The sequence below is a fragment of the Lemur catta genome, chromosome 23, assembly GCF_020740605.2.
Source record: "Lemur catta isolate mLemCat1 chromosome 23, mLemCat1.pri, whole genome shotgun sequence".
In the NCBI taxonomy this organism is placed as follows: domain Eukaryota; kingdom Metazoa; phylum Chordata; class Mammalia; order Primates; family Lemuridae; genus Lemur; species Lemur catta.
In genome coordinates this window covers 4130166-4152500 of record NC_059150.1, presented here as the reverse complement: position 1 = coordinate 4152500, position 22335 = coordinate 4130166, and the positions used below count along the sequence as shown (strand labels likewise).

General features: G+C 53.1%; 2 protein-coding genes and 1 long non-coding RNA gene across 6 annotated transcripts in view; 1 reads left to right on the top strand and 2 right to left on the bottom strand.

Annotated features, from left to right (window-relative positions):
- Positions 1-6802, top strand: part of SYT2 (synaptotagmin 2) — an 11596-nt gene extending 4794 nt beyond the window's left edge. Inside the window, exons 5-8 of the mRNA XM_045536255.1 lie at positions 1-163; positions 1533-1650; positions 2666-2799; positions 4929-6802. The exon at positions 1-163 is cut by the window's left edge and continues 5 nt beyond it. Coding sequence (XP_045392211.1) covers positions 1-163; positions 1533-1650; positions 2666-2799; positions 4929-5135 — 622 coding nt within the window. The 3' untranslated portion in view covers positions 5136-6802. The remainder of the gene's footprint in view (positions 164-1532; positions 1651-2665; positions 2800-4928) is intronic.
- A 52-nt stretch (positions 6803-6854) lies between these two features.
- LOC123626961 lies at positions 6855-11685 on the bottom strand. 2 transcript variants are annotated; one of them, XR_006731083.1, is made up of 3 exons: positions 11161-11685; positions 9688-10596; positions 6855-7883 (listed from the first exon to the last, which is right to left on the bottom strand). It is a non-coding gene; the product is annotated as an uncharacterized LOC123626961 (long non-coding RNA). The 2 variants fall into 2 exon arrangements; XR_006731082.1 differs by having other exon boundaries at positions 9688-11685.
- A 612-nt stretch (positions 11686-12297) lies between these two features.
- Positions 12298-22335, bottom strand: part of PPP1R12B (protein phosphatase 1 regulatory subunit 12B) — a 175757-nt gene continuing 165719 nt past the window's right edge. For all 3 annotated transcript variants that reach the window (XM_045536247.1, XM_045536249.1, XM_045536254.1), the window contains one exon: positions 12298-19647. In XM_045536247.1, the coding sequence (XP_045392203.1) occupies positions 19561-19647 (87 nt within the window). In that variant the 3' untranslated portion in view covers positions 12298-19560. The remainder of the gene's footprint in view (positions 19648-22335) is intronic.

Here is a 22335-nt window from a genome sequence, read left to right as displayed (position 1 = left end):
ATACCAGGAGCTGGGGGGCAAAACTCTGGTGATGGCCATCTACGACTTTGACCGTTTCTCCAAACACGACATCATCGGGGAGGTCAAGGTGCCCATGAACACTGTGGACCTCGGCCAGCCCATCGAGGAGTGGAGGGACCTGCAAGGCGGCGAGAAGGAGGAGGTGAGAGCAGAGAGCAGCCGGGCCCCGCAGGGAGATGACCGTAGCTGCCCGCCTGGGCTCCCACCCTTCGGCGCTACTGAAAGAGGGTGGGCTTTGCAGCCAGGTGACCTGGGTTAGGCCCCCGCCCCACACGGCCAGGCTGTGTGACCTGGCCCAGTTGCTTCAGCTGTTTGGCCCCAGGTCTTTCCTTTAGTCTCTCTTCAGAGATGAGGATGATCTATCTACACAAAGCACCCAGAGCGGTGCCTGGTACTGGGTGGGTCCTCAGAGGAGAACTCCATTATTGTCCTTACTCCTAAGGTTCTGCCATCACCTATGGCCAGTGATTCACGACTCTGTGCCTCAGTTTACCCACAAGGAAAACTCAGGTTTGTTCTAAAGGACACTCAGCATGGGGGGCTTGTCCTCTCAGCTGCTGCGATAGCATTCGTTCACTCACCAAATATTTATCAAGGAACTGCTGTAGTCCTCCACTCTCCCCACTCCTCCTTCCACCATCAGTCATTGTCCTGGTTGGGCCCTGCTGTCACCCAGCACAGTGCCGGGCAGTGACGGAGGGATGAGAGGCTTAGGACATCCTTTCGTGCCTTGGGGCTCAGTGTGTCTGGGAGGAAGGCCCGCACACCTGAACCAGGACGTGTGTGGTGTGGTCAGTCTTGGCCAGGTGGCCCTGACTCTGGACAGCTTTGACTCTGCAGTGTGGAGGGGGCAGAGACCTCAGGATCGGGAGCCCAGGGTCCTCACCCTGCTCGCAATGCTAAATTGTGTGACTTTGAGCAAAGCTCTGTGAACCCCAGTCTCTCAGTGGTCACGAAGAATCCTTGCCTTGTCTACACCAAAGAGTTGCAGCGACAGTAGCAAGAGGGAAGAGCTGCACAAATCGCTCCACAAGCAGAATGACCCACAGGGAGAGACCTCTGTGGGGGCGGGAGGGATCAGGGGAGGAGACTCCCCAGACACTCGGTCTCTGGGCCCTTGGAAGTGAGCATGTGGCTGCCACACCCACTCCTCACCCCCTTTCCCGCCTTACCGGGCCTGGGGTGGGGGCCCAGACGCATCTGCCCACCTCCGCCCAGGCATCGCTCCTGTCCTGCCACCGAGGCCCGTTCTCTGCCCACTCACCTGTCGGCATCCTCTGCTCGTGGCCCCACGCTGCCGGGCGGTCACTCTTAGGGGCTTTGTTGAGCTGCAGCAGGAGGCCCTGAGGTTGGACTCAGAAATACCACCTCGGCCATCATAGATGTGGGGACTGGTGACTGAGGGAGGGGGGACAAACCACTGCCGTGGTAGTCTCGGCAAGATGGGAGTCGCCACGCAAGAGGCAGTGGGAGGGCTGAGAGGACCTGAGTCCTGCTTTCCCCCCGGACAGCCAGAGAAGCTGGGCGACATCTGCACCTCCCTGCGCTACGTGCCCACGGCCGGGAAGCTCACTGTGTGCATCCTGGAGGCCAAGAACCTCAAGAAGATGGACGTGGGTGGCCTTTCAGGTACCTGCAGCACCCCTGGCTGCCACTGGGTGGCACCAGCGAGCCGGTCACCACCCAGAGCCCGGAGTTTGCACGCTCCAGTGACCCAGACGTCTTAGGGAGCAGGGGAGCCCTGGCTTTCCAGCCCCACCCCTTTGTCCCAGGGTCCCCTGTCTCCAGTCGGAGCTGCCTTCCCGGTGCTCTCTGGGGGCCCCGGGGGCCATGGAGAAAAGGATTAGAGAAATGTTATTCCCCGGATAAGTTAGTAATTTAGGGTTTTATTAATATTTCTCCCAGGGAAGTGTCGGTAGTGGGCAGGGCTCAGCCCAAAGTGTGCCACTACAATCGGGGACAGTTTTCCAGGCGAGGCTTTAGGCTTTGCTGGCTCTGCCCTGGAAAGGGTCTGGGGGGTGGGGGAGGGAAATGCTCTGAGTGTCACCTTTACGTGATGGCGAATGGGGCTGGCCCAGGCGCAGGGTCCTGTGGGTGGAGCCCTCTGCCCGTCGTGCCCTCCCAGAGAGGCAGCCCTGGGCACCGGCTCTAACCAGCGTGTCTCTGTGCCAGCCCTGGCTCTGTCACTGATGCACTGTGTGACCTTGGGCAGGTCGTTTCCCTTGTTTGGCCTCAGTTTCTCGTCTGCAAGTTTAGGAGGATTGGATTAGGTCAGGATTGTGACACAGCACGTGTATGTCCTGCTTTGGGACTCCCCAGCCCTGTCTAGCCAGGATCACCGGTAGGTCCCCACGTTCTTTCTCACAAGGCCTATTTAGACTCAGAAGTTTGCCAGCACGGTGCTCCAGGAAGCCACGGCCAGCCGATCAGAGGCAGTCCTGGGGATGAGGCCCTTTAGCCACGCTTGCACTGGGTGGTTATCTGTGTCCTGTGGGATTCCTGTCCTCTGACTCGGTGCTTTCTGGGGCCCGGTCTCAGCAGCGTGGAGCCCTGTCTCGACCGATGCTCTGGGCGGCCCCGGTGCATCCGGCGGGAGGGCGCGGGCTCAGGGGACCTCCCTGGGGTTGGCATTCTCCGTCCGCAGACCCCTACGTGAAGATCCACCTGATGCAGAACGGCAAGAGGCTCAAGAAGAAGAAGACGACAGTGAAGAAGAAGACCCTGAACCCGTACTTCAACGAGTCCTTCAGCTTCGAGATCCCCTTTGAGCAGATCCAGGTGCTCGAGCCCTTTGGGGTCTGGCAGGGCGAGGGGGCGGGGAGGAGCGGGAGCTCACCTCACGGCCACGGCACAGGCCCGCGAAGGGTGGGGGTGGGGAAGGCTCTAGGTCTAAGGATGCCTCGGGGGGGCCTCCTTGCCAGGGCATCCTTCCAGAGGGCTCCCCTTTTCCGAAGAGATGAACGTGAACTAGCTCAAAAAAATTGTACGAATCTTTCCTTTTAGGACTTTGGGGAACATGGTGGTGTACTGGGCGTGGGGGGGGTAGCTTAGGTCCAGCGAGGTTGGGAGCTGGCTGAGGGGCCGGGAGTGGCCGCCTCCCCGTCCCCGGCTACATGCTGCCTTGGCCGTCCCGGCCCCGCTCCTGCTGCTCCCTGGGTCTCCCATCCACACCTCTGACCCTCTTCCTCTCCCCGCTTCCCTCCGTCCTTCAGCCTTTTCTGTTCTTCCCTCCCTTCCTCCCTTCTTTCGCACCAGCAAGTGCTGTAAATGTGGGGGACGAGGTCTGTTTTCCACCACTTCTGGGTGTGGTGGGATCTGGACTTGGTGGGACAGGAGACCCACCCACCCATGTGGGCAGGAAGTCAGATGCAGCCAGGGGCTTGCAGAGTGGTGGGTTCTCTGGAGTCCTGGTCTCTCCTCTTTCATAGTGAGCTGATCCCTCCTCTTCTCCACCCACCCCCAGGAAGGCTGGGGCACAAGAGTGCAAGGGAATCTTCAGAGTTGGTACTGTCATCTGTGGAGATGGCATTTATGGAATTCCTCAAAGGAACAATGGGCAGCTCAGCAATAACGTTAGTCCGAAAGGAGTTGTCGTTATGGAGAGCTTAAGGCAGATAGAAAGTTACTGGGCCAGGTGTCTCGCAGTCTACATGCTTAAACCCAACATGATGGTCTCTTCCCACCCCCTCCCAGCCAAGCCTGCTTTGCCTAAATTCTGTTTTCAATGGGTGGCCCCACCATCTACCCAGCAGCCCAGCTCAGAAACCTGGCTGTGGCCTTAGTCCCTCACCCCAACTTTCTCCTTTCTCCAGCACACTTTGCTGAGCATTTGCTAAGTTCCAGGCACTTGCTAGGGGCCGGGGAAGTGCGTGAGTAGAAGACACAGCCCTGGCAGCGGGGGAGACCAGGCAGCAGGCCATTAAAGCACAGTGACATGGCAGCTTCAGCGTGCACACGGCAGAGGGCCGTGAGCAAGTCCGGTGGGGCTTTCCCGGGAGAGCTTTCGTCCTAAAGGATGATCTGGGCTCACAGGGGAGAAAGGCACTGGCTGTCCCCTCAACAAGCCACTGATCACCAGGTCCTCTTGAGTCTCTCCCCTAAATACCTCCAATCTGGCCTTGCTTCAGGGATTCAGTATCCCCCTCCCAGACCCCCCAGCAGCCCCCAGCTGGTCTCCTCCCTGCCATCAGCCCATCCCTCCTCCAGCGAGTCTTCCGCCTCAGTGCCGGGGTTCTTTCCCTAAAACACCTGCTCCACTGCTCTTAAAGGTCTCCAGGAGTCCCAGGACGCCTGAAGGATGGGCACAGACTCCTCAGCTGCCCTCTACCGGCCCCACAACCTCATTTCCCGCCTCACTTCTCTCTCTGTACCCCAGTGACCCTGAACTTTCAATGTTTCTAAGATGCCAAATACACTCTCTGCCCAGGCTAAGCCTCTTCCTTCTGTTTCCCTCTGAGAGAGAAATCCTCAGGTGTCGCATCCCAGTCACGTTTCTGCGAAGCCTTTCCGGGCTGACCTGAGCAGGACTGTCTTCCCCTGAGTTTCCATAGTACCCTGTGCCATAACCTTTAGCACTCTGTGCCGTTAAGTTTTTATTGTTTCTGCTGATGTCATCAGGGGTGACATGCATCTCTTCATTCATCCTCCCACACAAGTGTTGAACACGGTGCCTAGAGCACGTGCGTGCTCAATAAGTGCCTGGTGGTTGACACAAGTTGCTTCCAAAAGGTGTGACCTCTGCCCCCAGGTAAATTCAGTCTTATTTGGAGACAGAGGTGGAAGCAAGGAGCCCTGGGCGGCCTTCCTTCCCAGTCACTTGGACACTAGGCTGATGGAGGGGGAAAAACTGGGTCATGGGATGCAGCGTCTTTGCCTGCCAACTCTCCCCTCCTTTGCTTTTCTTGCAGAAAGTCCAGGTAGTGGTCACTGTGCTGGACTATGACAAGCTGGGCAAGAATGAAGCCATAGGCAAGATCTTTGTGGGCAGCAACGCCACGGGCACAGAGCTGCGGCACTGGTCCGACATGCTGGCTAACCCCCGCAGGCCCATCGCCCAGTGGCACTCACTCAAGCCCGAGGAGGAGGTGGATGCACTTCTGGGCAAGAACAAGTAGACAGCAGCGCTGGGACCCACGGACACTGACGAGATCCAGAGCTATCAATACCTCAGTTATGCGACCCTAGAGGTTTTTTTCATTTGTTTGTGGTTATGTCCTTGTTTCTCCTTTTTCTCTTTTTAAAGACCAACTTCCCTTTGATGGCTGTGTGAGGAGAGTCCCCTAGGAGATGAAAGAGGAGCCTGGCTCTGCTCGTGGTCCCAGGAGCTGCCCTTGCTGCATGCCCCTTACTCTTTCAAAGCTTCACTTCAGCGTCATCCTGAGAGAGGCCCTCTACTGGCAGAAAGTTGCAGCACTTCCTGTTTTTCCAGCGTTCTGGACCAACAAAATGGCAGCACATCCTGTTCCCTGACAGGGAAGGCAACACAGTGGCCAATATCCGTGTGTGTGTGTGTGTGTGTGTGTGTGTGTGTCTTTGAGCATCTCTCTTCATTCCTGGAACGAGCCTTAGACAGTGACGTTGTGTGGGAAAAGAAGGCTCTTCGGGAGCCCTGAAATGAAGAAAGTGCATGAAGTGGGAGATCTTCCGTCAGTTTGTGGAGAAGTCTCAAAATCCTGGTCAGATGCCAGAAGCTCCCGTACTGCTTGTGGGTAGCTACTTGGGAGGCAGCAAGATGTGGAGACTGGATGTGTCCAGAACCAGGACCAAACCCCTGATGCCACCATAGACTTCCTCCTGTCCATCATGGTTTCTCCAGAAGTATGGTTTCTGGGACATTCATGGAAACGAACTATTCACCAGATTGGTCAGACTCTAACAGGGACTGTCAGTCCCATGTTCTCACTCTTGTTGACAATGAACATCATACTATGAAGAAACAGAAGTCCCATTACCCAGAATGACCAAAATTAAACTCCTGGATCTTCACTCCATCCAGCGGGAAGCGCAGATGCTTCCTCCCTGTCCAGAATATACGCAGTGCAGTTCATTTACATTTATTCCCCATTGTGCTTTTGCTTCTGTTTCTCTTTTAATTTAAGTGGAGCAACACTCAGTGAAGACCCGTTATCTGTACAGAGCCAGAGAACTTTAAAAGGAAGGTTTAAGTGTTCTCAGTTCCCCTGAGGTCCAGGTAAGAGAGGGGTGGTAAGAAGGGGAGGATGGGGGACAGATGGCAGAGATTTCCTGGGATAGAGGGGAGCATTAGGATTCCCCCCAGCTTCCACTCCCTCTGCCCTCCATGCTGGAGAGCTTTTACGTGGCTAGAGTGGCCCACGGAGGCCTGTGGGGGGGCCCCGTCCTAGCATTCATCAGGGAGGCTTCCCTATATGAGTGCCAGGAAGCGAAGGCCATCATTCCAAATGGGTGGTGGAGATCTGCCAGCATTTCTACCCCATGCTCAGTTGTGTCCCATTCCCCATTTACCGTTTGTCCCCAGCATCGATAAAAGCCATATATATGTTAGTCAGGTTTGCACTGAGTCTTCTTCTAAATCTTTAGCCTGGATAAGAGAGTCAGGTCCCCATGTGGCCAGAGGCCAGCCCTCCGTGCCTCCCTTCCTTGGGCTCTTCCTTTCCATCCGTGCGGCCCTCAGTCCCTTGCCATTTCTTCCCCTCAGAAAACTCATGGCTTCCCCAGCATCCTGGGGCTCTCTCCTCCCTAGCACAAATGGCAGCACTTCCTGTCCTGCTCCATCTGGGCCACATCAGCTTCCTGTAGGCATCTGAGACAGACGGACGGTGTTGGAGAGAATCAGGCTTGGAGGACCCAGCATGAAGAAGGTGCAGAGTGTCTTTTTATTTTCTCTTAAAAAAGGGAAGGAGTTTCTGTTTTTGTTTGAAGTAGGGAATGAAGGAACACCTCTAGCAGCAGCAGACTGGGAAGTAGGGCTCAGCCTCTCAGAGACCCTTCTCTGTCTTGCTAGTGGTACATGGGAAGTTATATTTTTACCGGACTCTGTGTGTATATGTGCATGTATGGATGTGTAGATGCGTGTACTTAATGATGGGGAAGGTAGGACTCCAATCAGGATTATGAGCTGTGGTCCTTGGGACCAGAGTTGTAGTCGCGGTAGAGAGCTGTAGGACAGGAGGGTGCCTTCAGAATCTGGGTGGCCACGGAGTGGGATTTCAGAAGTCACTAGACTCTTCTCCTGTCCCCAGAGCTGTGGGATTTTGGTGCTTTCTCAGGGTCTCTTCCCACACTCATTCTCCTCACCCATGTCCTATAGACCCCATTCATGGAAAACTGTCAGTCTCTGCCCTCTACCTTCCTTCTCTTGCCCTTTCCCAATCTATCTTCTACCACCAGGAGGTTGTTTTCTGTCCATGAACCTCCTTCAGCCCTTACAGAGCCCAAGATTTGCCACGTCCCTGACACGGAAGGGAAGGAAATGGCAGGCGCCCTGGTGGTGGAAGGGGCTGGATTTTATTACTCTGAGCCCATCTCTAGCGAGCAGCCTTGAAGGTGGGGGCAGGTTGCTGAGCGACTTTGAGTCTTGGCATGAGTGTGGAGCTGGTGTGTGTGTGTGGGGGCAGTTGTGTCCCAGGCCGGCTGGTCCTGATGTGCCACGCTGGCAGATGGCATCCGTCTGGGTCCTGGGGCTGGGCTTGTTTATGCTTGTCAGTTTTCTACGCCAACGGCTGATGGTCACCCAAACCGCAGAGCTTCCTTCTCTTGCTGGTTCAGTTCTGGGGATGTGAGTGTACTGTGACGCGGGCATGCCGTAGGGTAGGGTAGGGTGTCTGGGTAGGGAGGGGTTGTGGGTGCCTGTGGGGCTGTGAGTTTTCATCCCAAAGTCTGTTCTAGAGAGAGGAACGGAGTATAGAGGTGATTTTTCACAGAGGGGCTGAGACCATGAAAACCCAAACCCCCTTCCTCCCAGAAACAGGGGTGTGGCATGGAAGCTCTGTTTCTTCTTCCTGAACAATCATTCCAGAAGGGAAACTAACTCTCCCACAAGGCGAAGAGGTAGTTTTGGACTTTGGAAACTGAGGCAGGGGGGAGGCTGGGTGCAAAGCACCTGGGCAGCCCCAGACAGGGAGCAGGAAGAAGTGACTTTCCTGGAGTCCCTCAGCTGCAGGATGGAACACCACGGCTCAGGCCACCGTGTCAGATCCTGGTCTTTTTTCTTCCCAGGAACCTAGACTGTAGCTTCTCTCTGCAGAACCAGTTTGGCATGATGAGAGAGAAGGGGGATTGCCGCTGCCCTCCTGGGCGTAGACCCAGCTCCCCTACAAACCTGCCTCCACACAGCAGGGTAGGCGGGTGAGAGCAGAGAGGTCGACAAACTGCCCTTGGGGGCTGGGAGTGAGAGATGCTATTGTCCTTCACTGTCCCAGACTAATGCCTGAGGCATCTGAGTGCTGGGTCGTGCCCAACCTTCTATACAGAGAGCCAGTCCCTGAGGATGTCCCTCCCCCTCAGAGGTAGGAAGAAATTGAGCCAGGAACAGCCCTTAGATCCTCTGCCCTGCCCCTCTGCTCCCCTTCCCCGTTGCCACCTAAGGCTGGTGGGGGCAGGCAGGGAGCAGCCCCATCACACCGGATGCGGTGATTAGAAACACAGGGTAGCCAGTGACATTGGAATTTCAGATAAATGAGAAATAATTTTTAAGAATGTCCAAGCACTATGTGGGACATACTAAAGTGATTTGTTGTTTATCTGAACTTCCTATGAAACTGGCCATCCTGTAGCACGGCTGCCCTGCGACCACTTCTCCCCTCCCCCTGTGGTCCCAGGGGGCTAGCGGCTGGCCACCACGGGTTTATTTGACTTAACCTGTTTTTTGAACTGCACTATTGAGAAGGGGACACTGTGACTTGAAGACATGAATATATTTTATTTTTTAAGCAACAACAAAACAGGAACCTTCCGAAGCCATTGGAGCCTCACTTGCCCCCTCCACGCGCGTTTAGTTATCTAAGATAGTGATCTGTAATCTTGTTTAACCGAGATGCATGTCTATACCTTTCTGTAAATAGGCGCATGGCAATGCTGGGAGTCCCTCGGTCCCCCAACCCAACCCGCTCTACAGAACTGGGTGAGGCTGCTCGTTTGATTTTATGTCCTGTAAAGTCTTTGTCCCCCAGCCCCACCGTGCCTGCCCCCGTCAGGAATCTCCCACGGGAGCCTTCCGAAGGCAGGAGCCGGTGCCAGCCCTGCCATGGCAGTGGCCCTGAAGGCTCGCTATGGCACGTGTCTGCAGAGCCAAGCCTCGGGCACAGCAGTGTCCCGCCTGGTGTCTGGCGTCCCTGTAGCGTCCGTGTTCTCCATATGTGTGGTGTGCCCTTCCCCCCACTGAACTCACTGAAAAGCCATAAGGGGGCTTCCTGCTGCGGACTGCCCTGGGCTCCTCCCAGGAGCCCCTACGTCCCTCAGCCGGCTCCCCACAGACCACTTGTGAAGGGCTCAGCTGCTGTCACCTCCTCCTGCTCCCTCACCCTGTGTCGTGGGTGGGGGTCAGGGTTTTTGGTGGGGCCCAGCCCGAGCTGGCTTCCTCCGCTTTGTCTGCACCCTGGGTGTGGACAGGGCTGGGGGAGGCTCCAGAGTGTGGGTGCCGTTCCCATTTGTCACCCGGGGCTGACAGAACCAGCCCTGCTTACTCACCACTGTGGCATCAGGGTCCGTGGAGGGGCATGGAGGATGCTGCCTGGGCAGAAGGGCAGTGAGTGCCCCCTCCGGGCTCCGAGAGCGCTGGGCAGGTCCAGGGATGAGGAGGCTCAGAGGACACACGTGGGCAGAGCGCAGCAGCAAGGTGGGCAGGGGGGGACTGGGGGCTTCCAAGGTCCCAGATCATTGTGTTGAACTGAGGGGAGCAGGTGCTCCCCAGCCTGCAGCCCCTGGACCTGCAGGCACCCGGCGAGGGCAGTACCACAGGGGAATAACCCAGGAGGCCCCAGGCCACTGTGAGGAGCAGGAGTAAAGAGAGACAAACAGGAAGGGAACCAGGGGGCGGATATGAGGCCAGTGCCAGCGAGGTGAGCTTCCCCCCACCCCCAAACTGGGAGTTGGGAGCACACACAAATCCCAGGGCTCTGTGCGGAGGACATGAAAGAATGGGGGGAGGGGAGAGGACCCCTCCAGAGCAGGCTCGGATGAGCACAGGGCCGGCCTGTCCTGCTCTCTCAGGAGCCCTCCACGCCCCCCGCCGAGACAGGCATCGAGGCAAGAGCAGGGGCGGGGGCTTTGGGAGTCCCCCTGCATCGCCTGTCTCAGTAATCAGGACTTTAGACAGGCAGAAGGGTCAGGCATCTTTGAAAAGGGACCCCTAAAGACTTGATCTGCTGCTGCCTGAAAACGCTGGGGCAGAGCCCGGCCCCGGTTGCCCCACCAGGAGCCCTGCCTTCGTCTCCACGGGAAGGACACACGTACAGCCCTGGCCTCCCTTCTCCCCTCTGCTTGGCGATGTTCTCCACCCACCTTATGTGGACTCTGTTGTTCTTGTCTGAACTCTTGTCAAATTGTTATTTTGTAATGAGCTGCGTCTCCTTATTAAAGAAATGAGCTGAAAGAAACCTGGGGGTGGGGGGTGTCTCCAGTTGTTTGGGCTGGGCGGGCAGGGGAAGGGGGTGAGACCATCCTGTGTCTCTAGCCCAGAATCTCCCTTCTCTTCCTGGGGGAAGACGAGGCCGGCATGCCCTATGGGGGGGGGGGCACGCATCTCCTGCCTAGACCCAGGGGCTAGTACCGGGAGGGGGCTGGGGATGAAGGTCCTTGACCTCCCTTTCAGTAGAGGACGCGGGCCCTGGAGTAAGGGAGCTAGAAAAGTAAAAGTAAGAGTTTCTACAACGCCCTCAGTTGCCCTACTGCAAAAAATGTCACATCTTCAACTTCTAACGCAAAGGGCTTTGGAATTTTTAGGAGCCAATAAGGCCGCATTGCCCCCAAGACCAGGAACGTGACACACTCCTTCCTCTATTCCCACCCCAACCTGTCTCCTCACTGGGAAGACAGGCCAGCACTACCCTTGGTCAGTTTATACTATACACACCTGTTCTCTGGGAACCCCAGGGGCTGGACTTGGACCTGCCCATCAAGTCCAAAGCCATGAGGGGCAGGGAAAGCAGGGACAGGACTGACCTGGTGCAGCAGGGAGGGAGCAAGAGCCCAGATCCTTTAAGCTGTTCTGTCTGGCAGCTTCAGTCCCTGATGCAGGGGAGGCTGGGCATCCGGGTGAGGTGCACAGCACCAGCCTTTTAGCACCAGGGGGTCTCCTGGCTGAGAACAAGAGCGCCTCTGTGCTAGGCCACATGATAGCTGCGGACAGTCTCTGCAGCCCTCACCGCATCCAGGCAGGGACAGAGAAGCAGAAATGCCATCTACAGTCCAGGAGCCCCTTGCATCAGCCATGCTGCTTTTGCTTGTTTCAGGCCCCAGGACGGGTCTGAATTCTTCAACCATGACACCATGTGTGTTTGTTCTGCTGCTTGGGCTGCAAACAACTGGGTGACAGCAGAGGAAAAGAATCTTCCCTCCCTGACCTCCCGCCAAGGCCGTGCCCAGGGATTTCCGCTTGGCAGAAAACACCAGGCTGAGCAGAGAGCTAGAGGCAGGGCTCACTGGATGAAAAAATCAGAGCTGAACCTTGGCTGCCCCAGGTCAGGCCTGGCCACCCCCCTACACACTCTGCCAGCAGGCCCGAGCAGCTCCTTCCTGGGCACGGCTCCTTCCTCTTGAGTTAGAACATAACCTCCAATAACCCTGAAGTTAGCTACATTGGTGGTTCAGAACTACAGCAGGGTTTTGGATCTCCTGAATCAAAAGACCTAACGAACACCATTACCGAGAGAGCAGGGGACCAAAAGTGATGCCAGAAGACTCCCACGAGCCCAAGAAAATCATCACCCCTCTGAACCTTACCTTCCCCATGCAGCAGAGTGTGCTAGTGTCCATCGTGACAGGCCCAACACCCTGGTCCCATAGCCCTGCCCTCTTCAGGGAAGTAGCCCTACTCTTGGGAACCTTGATTTCCTCTTACGGGTCTTTTGGATTTTCCTTGGCCTGACTCCTTAGGAAATGCCTTACTGTTCCCAGAGACCCTGATTTCAGTGATGGGGACTCACCTGTGGCTGTTTCCGGGGGAGAAACCCCTAAGAGGACAGGCACTGTAGGAAGCTGGTGAGGCCCCAAATAGTAAAGACGACATCAATTTGGAAGAGGCTGTCCCAGAGGTGAGATTCTACAAATCCCCTTTCCTGAACCGTGGAGACATAGTCACAAAGTTAAAACACGGTTTTATTTACTCATTTATAAATACCGTTGTGTTTACAGGCATCATAGAGATGTGGATATTATTATTCCCAAACTTTCAAACACAGAATACTTAATACTATATAGTAACAACCAGTAAAACAAAATCATTCATCTTAGGGTTGAAAGGCCACTCAAAATTGCATAAAAAATACATTCAGTTCACAAAGCGAGTCTGGCTTCCCGTCCCCCCACACCCCCACCCGCCCCAGGTATTTACAGTGGACTGAAGTTAATCCGCACAACTCGGCTGAAAGTTACATCTGGTGCTTTAACTGTGGGGGGAACAGGGGAGGGGGGAAGGGTGGCGGGAGTAGAGACACAAAATGCTGCCACTAAAATGGGAGAGGCTTGGAGACACCAAGGTGGGTCCTCGTAAGCTCTTTCCATCCCTGTCAAATCACGGGCAGGGCGGAGGCAAGAACGAAGGGACAAAAACCATAAAGTCAAAGTCCGAGTCTGACACAGTCAACTGAACACAGGCCGTACCTTCTCCAGGAAGAGGGACGCGAGGGTGAACTACGTTCCTTTCCTCGTCAGGGAAACAATGGCCCACGTGGGGTGCCGGCCAGGTGGTAGGCCCAACCTTCCCAGGGTTCAAGAGATGCTGGCTAGAAAAGGGGGTATCTGAGATTGCTGCATCCCCCCCTGAACCTCCTCCTACCCCTGCAGCCTGCCCCCGTGTCCTTTTCCCTCCAGCCTCTCTCTACCTGGCCTCTCTTCACCAGAGGACACGCTGGAATCTGTCCCAGGTTGCAGTCCAGTGGGAGAGAGAACAGGTGGGGCAGAGATACTCAGGTAAGAGTCAAGCTAGCGCTGGCTCCAGCGTGTCCCTTGTGCAGGATCTGCACTCTGATCCCTAACTCTGGTGTGGGGAGAACATCAGAGGCCCCAAGAGGCTCCCCACAGCCAGCACGCCTCTCCCGCAAGGCAGGACGGGCTGCGCTGACACTCATCAGGTTTGCGCTAAGACAAGCTTCTGCGTGATGCAATAAACCATGTCAGGACCAAGCCGGAGTAAAGCGGACCTGGCTACCCATGGCTTCCTTGGCTGGGCCATGGAGGAGTCATACGGGCCTATAAGTCACACCTCTCCACGGGGCCATGAGCACATCCAGGGAGCTTTGAAACTGAAGGGGGGGTGGTGGTGTCTAAAACTCCGCCAGGAATCTCAGCTGAATCAGGGGAAACCTCCTCTCTAAAGCACCCTTAATTCCACGTGAGAAAACAAGGAATAATGAGTGTGGAGGGAGATGACAGGGAGAGGGAGGGTAAAGGGTATGTTTATTTTGGAAGGACATAAGAGCACCCTGATGTCACCTTATCAGGCCACCCAAGTGAAACTGTATTGGAAACATTAGGGGAAAATTTGGAAGAGAAATAACAGAAAATATCATTCTGGTAGATTCATAGTCCCAGACAATAAGCGGATGAATTGGGGAATGGCTCAGAGAGGTCCTTTGGGGGGATTAGAAGGGAGGGAGAAAAGCGGAAGATATGATTTAACAGAGTAATACACTGGATAAAATCGGTTTCTGAGTTCTCATTTCTAATCAAGAATATGCCAGACCTCATTTTGAAAGCTCCCGGCTGGCAAATGTGCATAAGCTAGTAGCAAGAGTCATCCCCGAACTGTTAAACCTTTTTAGGTAAGGCCAGACTATCATGACTAGTGTTGGCCTTAGACACGCCCACCTCTTATGCACAGTTCTCCTCCAGGAGGGGCTGCTGGGGTCCTGGGCCGCAAGCCACAGCAGGCTCAGTACTGACCCTTCCCCACCACTCCCAAGGGAGAAGCGAACGCATCTTCTTCACCATGCAGCTGCTGGCCGGCCAAGATCCCCTATCTGTTTTCTCTCAGCCCTCAGAGACCACCTCATCCCCACCAGCTGTGACAATGACAGTTCCTGGACTGCAATGAAGTTGATCTATTTTTCAATCTCATCACAACACAAGAGATCAATGGCTATCCCTGATAGGGCCTACTGCTCCGAGCAGTGTCAATACCCATTAGGAAGCTGATTACAATCTCAGCTCAGCTGGAGGCAGAACTCATCTCCGAGTGCCAAAGCTGTGCTTCTGCGAGACTCCCCTCCGCCCAGTGCTGGCAGCCTCCACCCTGCTCTACGTCCAAAGCCCCCCACCTTCTGCCTCCTTCCACCACAGCACACGGCCACCTCTACCTCCAGACCTCAGCCCTTCCTTCCACAACCCTCACACAAGCCCTGCAGGGGTCCTGTGAGAGCCTAGTGCTGGTCGGTGCCATGTGGCTGCTGGACTCCGGTCTGTCAGCGCGCACTGCTTTGGTCTCCTCTGCAGACCGGCTTGGAAGGAAAGACCATCCTGCACAGCACCGGGGCCTCCTACTTCTAATAGCCCAGACTCTAGAGAAGGAGCTCAACGGAACTAAAGATCGAGGTTTTTATTGAGGAAAATTCTCATACTGCTGAGTTGAAGACTATGAACCGGGTAGAGCTAAGCAGAAATGCAATTAGTCTGCTGTTTGGGTGTGAAGAGCCGATGAGAAAGCTGAAGAAAGGTGGCTGGAGAAACCTATGAAGCAGCAGCTATTTCCTACTAAAACCATTTGTCCAAAGGCTGCTCACAACAAATTGCTTTCTCTCCATTTCCCCCTGAGCTCCAATTTCCACCTCTGCAGGTTTTAATATTCTTACTAACCCGTTAAGAGGGAAAGCAATTGCAACACCATTCAATTACCCTCAATATTAAATTCGCTCTCCAACAAGGATGAGAAGTCAACCTCGACATGCTGATGTTAAACAGTTTAAATCCAGAAGAAAACAAGAATTTTTGCTCTTGAATTTCTGAAGTTAGAATGTTTGAAGCAGAAATTCCAAGTTTAAAGAAATGTTCTGATCTTCCTAAGAATGAAGAAATCACAGAATTTTAAGCCACAGGGCCCTTAAGGATTATCCAGTCCAACCTCATTCCACAGACAGGGAAGGTGGCTTGCCCAGGGTCACATGGCTAGTCAGGAGAAGAGCCGACCCTGGAATCCAGATGTTCTCACTCCCAGGGCCTTATCTTTTCACGCGGCCTTATTCTGCCCTCAAAGCTGCCTTACTTACTGGGTCAGAGGAACGCACGTCTTTTGAGGGTCAAAGCCTGCCTTAAAAATCATTGACCAAGACTTGCAGTTATACTTGGACCTAGATTTAGGCCAATTACGCCACCTCCGATTGGTAACTGTGTGCTCAGAGTTCAGTGCAGACCGGCATACACAATGGGGTCTGACGACCCCTGAGGAGACCTCCGAGGGAAGGACACCAGGGCTCCTGCAGTGTCACCTCGTTGCTGAGCTCCCGTGGAACCAGTGGCTCATCTGGTGGGCGGGACTGGGACTTGCCCCCTCCTATTGGCTTGGCTGCTGCATCCTTTAGGCTTTCCTTTTCCAGGCACAAAGCAGCCTGGAAGGTGACTAATTGGTGACACTTTAACTCGTTCTCTCTTCCCCAGACTTCTGCTCACTTGTGCCCCCCTCATGACGAGTGCCGACACTGTCAGGGCCTTCTCCCGCACCAGTGGCCTGGGCTGAAACCAGCCTTTCTCCGAGAGGAGACAGTGTCTGTCTTGGCTAGGAGAGGCTGCAAAAGGGTCAGAAATCCAGAGACCTGACAGAGTACATGGCTCTGAGAATTCCTTCCTCCTTCATCTCTGGTTCAACTGAAGCCCTGGTGCTGGAGAACCGGTCAGTAGTGCACACACACGCTGCTGTGGGATCCAGAGACTATTAAGTGGGGTTTTAGCCTCCTTGCTTCCTGAGTGGTCTAACAAGCACACGTTTAGTTTGGGGCAGGAGGAATGGGTGAAGTGTTGTAACACAGAGCTCTGAAACCTCACCAATGGCCTCAGATAGCAATAAATGCACGTAGGTTTTCTTACACATGCGGTGGGAACTAGGATAGAAAGCAGGGAAAGGCCAGAGGAGAAGCAAGTACATCCTGCAGTCGGATAGAAAGACAGGGAGGCTCTAGGGAACATCCAATGAGAATCTAGTGCACCAAGTACACCCAAGGCATGTCTGCTCCTTAGATTCTTTGGTGGCAACACCCTGAGACTAGCATAACTCCCCCAGCAGAGACTGGGGTGGGGCTGGGGGTCATCGCATGCTGGAGCTATCTGGAAAAGCATGAGCAGCCCCGGAAAGACCAACAGCCAAACTTCAGCCAGAGAATCTCTGGAATAGCTGTATTATTGCTCCCAAAAGTGTGGTTCAGTTTTTGAAAACTATAAACTGAGAACAGAGGCTGTGAAGCTGTACTGAGAGCACTCTCTCTCTCTGCTGACGGTCCACGTAAAGACTCTACAAGGACAGACCTGAGCCCCGCACTGCGGGCCAGGCCTGCAACGACTCACTCAGCTGCAGCCACCCGGGCGCTCATGAGTATCCCAAGCAGCAGGCGAGGGCCGGGGGCTGTGGCCACCGAGGAGGGCAAAGGTCGGTCACTGTCCACTCAGGGCAAGGAGAGAGCGACGTGCTGACGCCAGCGCCAGACAGAGCTGCCGGCTGCCGGATGACCGGTAACCGCCGCCTCGTGGGGCTCCGGCCACTACAGCTGCGAAGGAATGGTATTTTATCTCTGGGGCGAGACCACAATTTGGAGTTTATCTACTAAAATTAATTGCATAAGAGAGAGTACCCGAAATCACCTAGGATGGTTTATACTTTCATGAGCTCTTGGCCATAGAATCCAGTATTCCTGAGATTGAAAAGCTTACACATTTCCTGTCACAATGACGACTTTCTGGCAAGAAAAGTCCTGTTTCGCCGTGAAAGGGCCGCGAGGAGGAGCAGAGGCGCCCCGCCTCCCACACTTTGGAAAGGCACACGCAGATTTGACAGAACTCTCTGGAACCCCTCTACCCGGGCTGTCGAATGGAGGAGGGTCAAGACGTAATGTTTTCCTAATGATCCAATTTTCTTTACCCGAGAGGGAGGCGTGACTCCCTGTTCCCCAATATCCAGACCGCGTCGGGAGAGTCAGTCAACACTGGTGAGTTCCCTCCCTGGAGTGAAGCAAATGCTTGTGGTAGAAGAGACGAAACTTCTTACTCTCATTTCGCATTCCCTGAGAACTGAGCACACAGTACCCCAATGATAATACAAAGTCCCCAAATAGTAGGAGCTTCTCAAATGGTTGGAAATGGAGGAGAGAATTTTGTATACTGTAAAAAATGAGGTTTTGCCACGGGAGACAGATGTCCCATTCTGGAACTGGGAGCATGGGATGTTCCAGAGGCCCGTGAAGACCTGGGCTGTCACTTTCAGGACAGAAACTCACAGACAGCGGCAGTATATGTTAAGAGAATGGACCATTCTAAACACGGAATATCACTGGCAACCCTAAAACAATGAGGATTTCAATGACCTGCACGCTCAGAATGAACCAAGGAATAAAACTTCTACAAAAAGAAAATACTACGAGTATTAATGTGGGGTCATTAAGAACTAACGGTTTGATTTTGTGCTGGACTTACAGCGCATTCTGTCCGGGGCTGGGCATGATATTTTAAAAGGCTGTTTTTGTCTAGAGGAGAAGCGACAGGCAGGAGAAGCAGGCGTGTGAGCAGTCACTGAAAGGCCAAGGTGGACGGCGGCTCGGGCAGGAAGGCGAGGGGCACCAGCCATGCCCCTGTCTGAAGGGCTGTCGTGTGGAAGAGCCGCAAAGGGGAGATCTGGACACGAGCAGAAGCCACAGGCTGACTTCAGCACCTATTAGGAAAAACCCTTTCCTTACAGCGCTGCCCAACTTTCCAGTAATAAACGCACAGCCCTCAGAGGTGCCCAATCCTGGGTCAAAGCTCTGTAAGCAGGGCTCCTTGTGACACAACACTAGAAAGCCGGACCACATGACCTCTGGCCCTTACCACTCTCAACTCCATGACTGTCATCAGTGGGTTGAAAGTACCTCCTTCCTTCACACCTCTGTTAAGCATCATTTCTCCTGTTAGCTTCTATGAAAGCAAATGTCTCTCCCCTGAATCTAACCACCAGAAACAATCAAATTCACCACCATTCCTGCAACACAATGGGCTGCTGTTTTCTATCTTCTTTGTCACCAGGTCGCAAGTGTCCTCAGATACTACACTTCCACATGTGTCTTTCTAGCCTGCACCACTCTCTAGTCCGTCCCCCAACGATCTATCCTCACACCTCTCCTTCCTCCTTAGACTGACTTCATTTCTCATTAGGAGCAGGTGCCAGAGTGAAGAGAAGAAAACAAGGTCGAAGGGAAGCAAGGCAGACCGGGGTATTCAGAGCCCAGACTTTCTAATCCCGAAACTCACTCAGCAGGGGGAAGATAAGTGGGAGATGAGAACCCTGGGCTGACACTTACGCCCGGGTCTGGCTTTAGCAAGGGAAGGGCTGGTGGTGCCGCCACCAAGGCACCAGAGTGACGATTTTCTAGTCTCCAGAATAATGATTTTCCACGACGGCCAACGACGAGGGAGGCCAGGTGCTCTGTTCCGCCACCGAGTGAGGGGTCAGGCAGGGAGGAGGACACAAGACAGGAAAGGAATCAATGAAGCCAGGGCCAGCTGGGTCTTGGAGAAAGGGCTGGACACCAGGGAGGAATAGGGATTAAGACTAGTCAGGGATATTACTGGGTTGTTGATAGAAAAAAATAAAAATAAGTCAGTTCCTGAGAGGTGAAGATTAGAGAACCTCAACGCAGAGTCGCTGACACACTGTCACTGTCACTAATAGAAACACAGCTCCAGAGGCCGCCTGATGACTAACGCCACATCCTGCTGTTTCTCTGGGCACTGCAGACAGGATCCAGCGTGGCCACCGCAAGACTCACCTGGATCAGAGGACACGGGGTCAGTGTAAAAGCTGAGGAGCACGGGTGTGGGTAGAAGCCTTACATGTTTGAGCCAAATCCAATGTGGACAAAGCAGCTGAGCAGCAGGAAGCTGGGGGGTCCACGGCTGAGCCTGGTGTACTCCCCAAAGCCTTCTCCAGATGGCTCAAATGATCACAATCATGCTTCAATTAAAACTGTCATAAAACTCGGGGTGGGGGCGTGAGAGGGACGGGGCACTGAGAGTGCAGAGAAAATGTACAGTGCAGAGGTGACTGAGGAGGGTCAGAAAAAAATGTCCTTCCACCAAAACATCCACTTCTTTGGTTGGAAGGCAAGGGCGGGAAAAGAGAGGCAGGGGCAGCAAACGTCCCTTCCCTCCCTCTTAGAGCCGGAGCCCAGTCTATTTAGACAGTTTGCTGATGACTCTGATGAGGGCACCATTTTCATCTTTCAGCCTCTGGTTGTCAGATTTCAGTTCTGTTAACACCTGTAGGGTGACAGAGGGAAAGGTGTGTTAGAGCCTGGCGGGATCCCCTCCTCTGCCCTCCCTGACCAGGCCAGCCCAGTGAGCAGGGCCTTCTGAGACGGTGCATGGAACGAACCGTCACCACCCCGCTCCCAGGGATGAAATTCCCTCGAGTCTGCCTATGCATTGAGCTGGGAATGTTGACGTTTAGGGAGACCATAGCCCCTCCGTCTTTTGAACTAGCACACCGAGCAGTAACACCTTATTTCTTGGCATGCAGGCCTCCCATGCCACACTGTATATCCTCTCCTCCTACTTTCACTTGCTCTTGTCCTTGGACTCACCTCTAGTCTAGGGAAATTGGGGAGAGTGCCAAAGTGGGCTGGTGAGGACACAGGGAAAGAATTCAGAAAGGAGTGGGGAGGGGGTGGTCAACTGAAAGAGCTAAAGGAGGGCACTGCTTCCCACCCCATCACACATCAGAACACAGCAGGCTATCGGGGCAGACCCTGGCTTTCCTGCCATGAGCATGATATGATTCAAGGGTCCTCCCCTTGGTGTCTTCAGTGCATAGAGTCCACCAAAATTCTTACTGGTCGTACTACACATATCTACTTTCGACCACTAAAACCCAGAAAACTTACAGTCTCAGAGCTGTAAAGTACAGTGAACACCAGGCAAGTATTTAACTCTCCCCAAAGCTTCCCCATTGATCAAGGAATACAAAAGGCTTTATCAGCAGTTTTAGGGGATGGTGTTGTAATTCCAGGAAATAGATGCCTGCAGAGCAGGGCAGGGAAGAGTTTGGAGTCTATCAGTTCTGCCATCTTGGATTCTTACACATACTGTTGTCTGATGTATGAAAGGAAAAATAACAGCCTCAAGTTCCAGCCTGGATATCCAAGTCTTTATTATGTGATCAGGCACTTTGACAGCTATGTTGTACATCTAAAAAAATCCTAATAGGATGTTGATAAGGGTACAGTTTATGTGTGGGCACTGTTGGCAGAGAGATTTAGGTTAGAGGGTAAGTATGTCTCCACTATGAAGTCTACAGAAATCTATACCCACGTCTGTTCAGTTCAGATGTCCTTTGATTAGTCATTTAAACCTACAGACCCTAGTGACAGGCAATGCCCCCAGTAAAGGATGACCTGGCATGAGGTGTTATGAGGCCTGTTTAGTTCTAGCTCTGGCGCTGTTAAACCACTTAGGGGATCTAACTGTACCTTAAGTAATATAATCTTTGTTTCCTCAGTCTCTCCGGGAAGATGCAGGTTAAATTATGTGTTAAAAATATATCTGCACCACAGATACATCAAGAATTTATATCAGAGAAACAAAAGGAAAACACTACTGAGTATCTCTAATGTGGAAGGCAGTGGGCTAGAGGGTCTCACTAGTGCCTCATGATACAGTTGTTATCCTTATTTCTATAAGCGAGGAAATGAATTCTATTACTAGTCCAAGGCACTCAGCTATTAAATGGTAAAGCTAATACTGAACCCAGGTGTGTCTGACTCCAAAAACTTATTCTTTCATTATAGGTGGGGTGGGGTGAAGACAATACACCAAAAACTTTTATAGCCCAGAAACTGGAATTCCAGCATTGTCACTGTCATCAACGATCTCTATTAGTTTAGGCAGATCACAGGACTTCTCTGTGTTTCTATTTTTTTATCTATATAAGAACAAGAGCCTTTTGTTACGACCGGGGGCCTGTCCATCGTCTGTGGTGAACAAATCTTGCTTTTGCTCTGTAAACCTATCTTACCCTTCCTCAATAAACTTCCTTTCACACTTGCAGGGAAAAAAAAAACAATAACCCCTGTCCTACTCCCTCACTAAGTGGGGACTCTGTGAGGCCCACGGGGAGGTAACAGATGTGGAAGCATGCTGATATGCATAATGAGCTTTGCAATCCTGAGGATTTCTGCCACCACTGTGAGTTTTCTCATGAATGTGGGAGAGCTGGCAAATAGTCTATAAACTTTACTAACAAGACTTTCATCCAGAATATATATATACATAAAAAAATCAAGATCCTGGATAACATTTAGGAGACTAAATTTTTAAAAAAGTACTAAGAGTTTCAGACCTTTGACCCTGCCTTTCCTGCCTCTAATTCAATCAAGGCAGCTCCGGCTGCCCGCCCTCCCTTTCCACGCCTCTATCCCTGCAGCCCTGCCTACCAGAACTGAGGCTCAGAAACTCATTTCAGTAAGATTTTGAGAAAAAATCAGCCCATAGTGGCCTCATGTTTCCACTTTCTCATCTGGTCTTCCCGGGGCCTGCAGCCTGGGCATCCACGGGACTGAAAGCTATATTTCCACAACAGGGCGCCATAGGTGGGAAGAAGCTATGTATGGCAATGGGTTACATTTCCCTGCTCAGCAGCTCATCCTATCAGAACTGAGCTTTTTTTTTTTTTTTTAATGTACAAACAACTCGTAGAGCTTTGGTGATTTATTTCCACATTAAGAACGCAAATCCTTGAAAAAAAATTGGACAAGGCAATTTCACAGCTGCGGCATGCTATAACTGACATCTTAAGGGAGTGTCAAGAAGTCCAAGAAGTGGAATGTAGCAGTCAAGGGGGGAGAAGCCTCCTAAACTTCACTCTCAAAAGAGAGGGGTAAGTGCACAGTGTTATCTGATACTCACTTGAAGTTAAAGAATAATTAAATAAGAACACATGTGAAAGTACTA